Genomic DNA, 5,808 nt, shown 5'->3' with positions numbered 1-5,808 from the left:
CTGCTTGAAGGCACTGGCAGGCTGCCAGCATCTGAAGAGCTCCTGGACCAGGGTCTCAGGAATGACAGAGGCCTGGGGGCGGCCTGATGTTTGGGGCTGTTTCCACCTCGGAGTCATTTGGTGATTCGGGAGGACACTGGGAGCCTGGGCAATGTTTTTGATGGAGTTGGTGGGGGGTGTGCGCTGGTAAATGTCTCCCTTTGCTTGGGACCCCAGAGGCCTTGGATCCCAGCAGCCAGGGTGAACTGGAAAGAAAAGGAGCACAGGGCAGGTGTGACTCGGGGACGGCACTCAGATGCCGGAGTTGATCCATGAAGGTTCAGCGGACTGCGTGCGCCTACTATGAAACAAATGCTTGTCAGGTCAGACAAGGAGAGTCAAGTCCGATGATATCTTGTTTATGAGCCGCATCTAGAGCGTAAGGGTAGAGCACGGAGGAAGGGTAAAGGTTGGAGCAAGACGCATCCGCAGGCCCTGGCCAAGGGAGGCGGGAGCTGGGCTGACTGGGGAGCAGCCCGTGGGCCCTGAAACCCTCCCTGCTCTCCTTGCCAGCACCTGCTCATCCTCAGTGTCCCTGTCATTCCCTCAGCGGGTGTGTTTTCAGTGCCTTCTCTGTGCTAGGTGCCTGGTGCCAGGTGTCACGGATTCAGAGTGGACAAAATGGAAAAACGTCACAATCTTCCTCCTTGTTGGGGAGACAGACAAACTACATAAATAAATGATCATGCTCCTTTCGGGGAGACATAAGAGCCAGGTGGACATAAACAGGCCTTGTCTCCTGCCCCCACCAGACAGGGCACTTCAAAATTAGCACCCTCTCTGCCTCCCTCACCTAATTTCCTCCTCTCCCATCCCCCATGCAAATATAGCCACTGTGCCTTCGACTGCAGCTGCCGTCCCCCCTCTATCTGCACACTGGGAGCCCCTCGAGCATGGACAGGATCTTGGGGCTCTGAATTTCCACTGCCCAGTGACCGTGGCAGGATATAGGGCTTTAGTTTCCCCAGGACAGGGGCTGGACCAGCTGTTTTCAGGCCTTTCCCGCTCCTGCAGCGCCCCCTGGTGTGGCGGGACCAGTCTCTGCAGCCACCAAGGACCCCACACCCCACAGCCAGAGGGTCCTCGCATCCTTCTTGATAACCAAGTTCCCTCCCACGGCCTCACACCCCACCGCTGGAACCCTTGCTTCGCTTGGATGATGAACAGTATAGAGGAGAAGCTCTCATTCTCCATTAGTGGGTCAAACGGTTTCAGTCACTTTGGGAAATGGTGGTTTGTGTTGTTTTTTTTTTTAATTAAATTAACTTTTTTTTTTTTGAGATAGGGTTTTGCTCTGTTACCCAGGTTGGAAGACAGTAGCGCAATCACAGCTCACTGCAGCCTTTAACTCCTGGGCTCAACTGATCCTCCTGCCTCAGCCTCCCAAGTAGCTGGGACTACAAGGCACGAGCCACCGTGCCTGGCTAATTGTTGTATTTTTAGTAGAGCCTGGGTCTCACTATGTTGCCCAGGCTGGCCTCGAACTTCTGGCCTCCAGTGATCCTCTGGCCTAGGCCTCCCAAAGCCCTGGGAATACAGGCATGAGCCACTGTGCCTGAATCTGGATAACTTCTCAGCACATAAAAGGAGTTTTCTTAGAAGGACAGTTCTGCAATTTGTGTATTAACATCCCAGGGCACAATTAGGAACAAAGCCCCATTGGAGCCCACGGGAATGTCTGTGTGGTGTTTGACTGAACCTTAGGTTGGACTCAGTTGGATTGGGCATCTGACTTTCTCACCCACTGGCCTGCCCAGCTCTTGGGAAAGAATCACATCTTGTTTTTCTTTGTGTCCTAGTCCTCCCATGGTGCTTGATTTCTGAGCAAGCCCTTAGTCTGAATTCTCCCATCTGCCTGTTTTGCATTCCTTACGGGGTGCCTAGATTTTGTGTAGTCATTCATTCACTCAGTCATTCTGACAATCGCTTATTCCACAGGTATGTGAGTGTACAAGGGATGTGCTACCTGCTTGCTGAGTATGCAGCCAAGTGGACGCAGCTAACATCCACTTGTTACTCCTGGAGGTGGGTAAGGTAGTCATCAGGTAATGACACAGACACATATCACAAACTGTAGCAAGCGCTATGAAGGGGACACTTCATATGTCCCCTTCCCATGTCCTCATACGAAAGATGCTATGGGGCATCTTTCAGGGTCAAGGGAAGGCTGCAGGGGAGTGAGCAAGGGGGCAGGAGCCAGCTCAAGCCAGAGAACAGAAATTGGGCTTTATTCCAATGTGAAGAGAAGCTAATGAGAGCTTTCGGCAAAGCCCAGTATGTCTGATTTATGTTGTTTAAAGACCCCCTTGGCTGCTGTGTTCCATGCAGGAGTGGCTTAGAGCGGGGAAGGGGAAGCAGGAGACTACTTAAGAGGCTGTTGAGTGGCCCAGGAGAGATGCCAGTGGCTTGGATGGGTTGGGTACCAGTGGGGATGGACAGAGCACTGGGAATGCATTGTGGGAGTGCCAAGGTGGATTTTTTTATTTTTTTTTTTGAGACGGAGTCTCACTCTGTGGAGTGCAGTGGCGTCATCTCAGCTCACTGCAAGCTCCGCCTCCCAGGTTCACACCATTCTCCTGCCTCAGCCACCCCAGTAGCTGGGACCACAGGCGCCCGCCACCATGCCCGGCTAATTTTTTTTTTTTTTTTTTTTTTTGTATTTTTAGTAAAGACAGGGTTTCACCGTGTTAGCCAGGATGGTCTCGATCTCCTGGCCTTGTGATCCGCCTGCCTGGGCCTCCCAAAGTGCTTGTGAGCTACCGCGCCCGGCCCCTAATTACTGCTTTTGAACGTTAACTCTAAGTGAAAAATCTTTTAGCAATGTTTTGTTATGTAAGGATATTTTCATATTCAGTGACTATGTCATCAAAATACATGAATTACTTATGGGGTACCAGCAGTTGCTGAATATTAAACGTAGGTTACTTGTTCTTTCAGCTTCTACATTCAGGGTTCCTTAATTTGTAGTCAATGAACCACCTGAATAAAAAATGTAAATATGTGACAATGAAGGTCCACGAAAGCTAGGTGCAAGATTACATGATCGGATTCTTCACAACACACAGCTAAATGAAAATACAGCTACTCCATGAACCTCAAAGATCTTTGATGACACTGAAAATGACACAAAAGCAACCTAAGCTGTATGCTTTTCTAGCGTCTACTATTTAGGAGACCAACCTTATAAAATAGATTTGAATCTCAATAAAAGTCTATTGTATCTGCAGGAAAATCCTAATACCATTCACTCACACAAATAACTATCTACTTCAACAGGAAACAAATATACCATGATCTGGCCGGGGGCGGTGGCTCACGCCTGTAATCCCAGCACTAAGGGAGGCCGAGGCGGGCGGATCACGAGGTCAGGAAATGGAGACCATCCTGGCTAACACAGTGAAACCCCGTCTCTACTAAAAAAAAATACAAAAAAATTAGCCGGGAATGCTGGCGGGAGCCTGTAGTCCCAGCTACTCAGAAGGCTGAGGCAAGAGAATGGCGTGAACCCGGGAGGCGGAGCTTGCAGTGAGCCGAGATTGCACTACTGCACTCCAGCCTGGGCGACAGAGCGAGACTCCGTCTCAAAAAAAAAAAAAAAAAAAAAAAAAAAAGAATAAAAAATATACCATGCTCTGAAATAGAAGCTACAGCTTTTCACATTAGCTCTCTAAAGGAGGTATACTCAAGCCCCTTTTCTTTATCCCACTACCAAAAGCACATGAGCAGTACGTCTATTTCAAGCAAACACAAGGAAACATGTAAAGCTCTTTTCAGAAGGAAATCATTTCCAATAAAACTCAAAATTTCTATTAATATTTAAATTATAAACCAAACATTGGCAACCCACATATATATATATATATATATATATATATACATACATACACATACACATATATATGTTTGCTATGGACAAATGAAGACTGTGAGGTCATACTTTCAAATACAACTTTGGAATTAGTCACAAAAAATCAACATATTCTCAGAAATTGTACCATTTCCTTTGGCTTACAATCCACGCTATACGAGGTTTAATATAATATTTTAAAATGTACCATTTACCCTAAAAGTAGGTTCTAGAAAACTGAATGACTATTAGGATTGAATAATAAGGCTTTAATGGCTCCATTTTCTTATGATTATACAAACATATAAATCTTGAAAAGGTAACGCCGTTTAGTAAAATCCATAAAAATAACAGTTTTGCCACAGTGCAGAGAAAAGTTCATTCAGTTTGACTCCCCATGCCCTCGCCAAGCAGCTTTCTGATTAGAGATGGAAGACACAAGCTGGGTGCAGTGGCGACCCCGTAGTCCCAGCTACTGGGGAGGCTGAGGTGGAAGGATCACTTGAGCCCAGGAGTTTCCGAACAGTCTGGGCAACATACCAAGACCCTGTCTCTTTAAATTGGAAGACATAAAGTCTATACATTCTACACTGAATCATGAATATACTACGGAGAGTTTGCAGAAAGTAAACTTTAAAATCCCACACTCCAACATCACATATGTCCATGAGCAGGATTTGCAATTCACTTCATACTGGAAGTAAGCACCCCAGCTGGGGTCCTCTTGCCGCAGTGGTCAGGCCGTCAGAGCGGAGGCCTTTCACTGCAACAAGGGAAGTAGTCTTCCGTCCGAAACAGGACGGGGGCTTCGTAGCCGGCTTGCTGTGGCCTCGAGGGAGCAGATTTGCTAAAGAGCGAGGGCACGTTCATCGTGTGCAGCAGCTTCTTGAACGCCCTGGGGAAGGCGCCCAGCTCGGCCTCGGCCTTGGTGACCTGCTCCTCCATCCTGGCCACGCGGCCCCCCACCATCCTCACGAAGGCCTCCAGACGGTCGATCCTGCTGTAGATGCGCCGCATCTCGGCGGCCTTCGCGTGGATGCGCGGCACACCCTCGCTGACGACGTGGGACGAGTCGCCGCGAAGCATGTCCAGCATGCCCACGAACTCGTCCACTCTGGTGAGCAGGTCCTCCAGGCTCGCGTCCAGGGCCTCGACCTCGGGCCGCGCCCCGGCCCCGGCCCCGGGCAGCAGGCAGGCGGCGTAGCCCGCAGCGGCGCGGCGAAGCAGCGGCAGGTCGCGGCCCGGCGCGCCGTCCTCCGCGCCCTCGTCCTCCCACGGCCCCGAGGCGCTGCTGTGGCTCTGGGACACAGTGCCACTGTCCCCGCTCCAGGCGGCGCCCTGAGGCTCGGCCTCTTCCGCCAGCCCCTCCGGCGGCGCTCCGCCATCCGAAGAGCTACCCTCCATGGCCCGCGACCACCCGACTGTGCAGCGCTCGCTTCCGGCCTCCGCGCGCTCACGCACGCACGCGCGCTCACGCCTTTGCTTCCGGCGGCCTGCGAGGGTGTCTGTGCACGCGCATCCACCTTTGTTTCTGGCCTCCCAGCGCGTTCACGCTCACGCATGCGCGCCGCGGTTTTCTCACGCCCGAACTCACAACCTTTTTTTTTTAAGCGAAGGTATAGCAGGAATACAATACAGTGCATGTATTTTAAATGTGCACATTGATGACTTTGTACACATCCATACAACCATGCATCTTCTACCCAGACCAACAGGTAGGACATGTCCAGCACCCATGAAAGTCTCCCTCCTGTCCTTCATTTCTTTTTGCTGTTTATAGTAAAATAAATGAGATAAGCAAGACGAAACACAAAAGGATGGACCTTGACGACTTTCGATGATTTTTTAAAGTCCTCAGCTTCGTCTGATTGTAAATGGTGTAAAACTAAGAAATAGTAATAGTTTCCAAGCAAATACCAAAT

At 50.0% G+C, this 5,808-nt stretch overlaps 1 protein-coding gene across 1 annotated transcript; it reads right to left on the bottom strand.

Moving 5' to 3' along the window:
- Window positions 1-4,134: 4,134 nt before the first annotated feature.
- BLOC1S4 (biogenesis of lysosomal organelles complex 1 subunit 4) lies at window positions 4,135-5,415 on the bottom strand. Its single transcript, XM_030801282.1, has one exon. It carries the CDS (start codon window positions 5,288-5,290, stop codon window positions 4,631-4,633), a length of 660 nt encoding a protein of 219 aa, XP_030657142.1. The 5' UTR covers window positions 5,291-5,415; the 3' UTR covers window positions 4,135-4,630.
- Window positions 5,416-5,808: the final 393 nt, after the last annotated feature.

This window comes from Nomascus leucogenys, chromosome 20 (assembly GCF_006542625.1).
Source record: "Nomascus leucogenys isolate Asia chromosome 20, Asia_NLE_v1, whole genome shotgun sequence".
Lineage (NCBI taxonomy): Eukaryota > Metazoa > Chordata > Mammalia > Primates > Hylobatidae > Nomascus > Nomascus leucogenys.
This window is presented reverse-complemented; position numbering and strand designations above follow the sequence as displayed.

Coding starts and splice junctions, on each gene's coding strand:
- BLOC1S4 (XM_030801282.1), bottom strand. CDS start 5,290: ATGGAGGGTAGCTCTTCGGATGGCGGAGCGCCGCCGGAGGGGCTGGCG.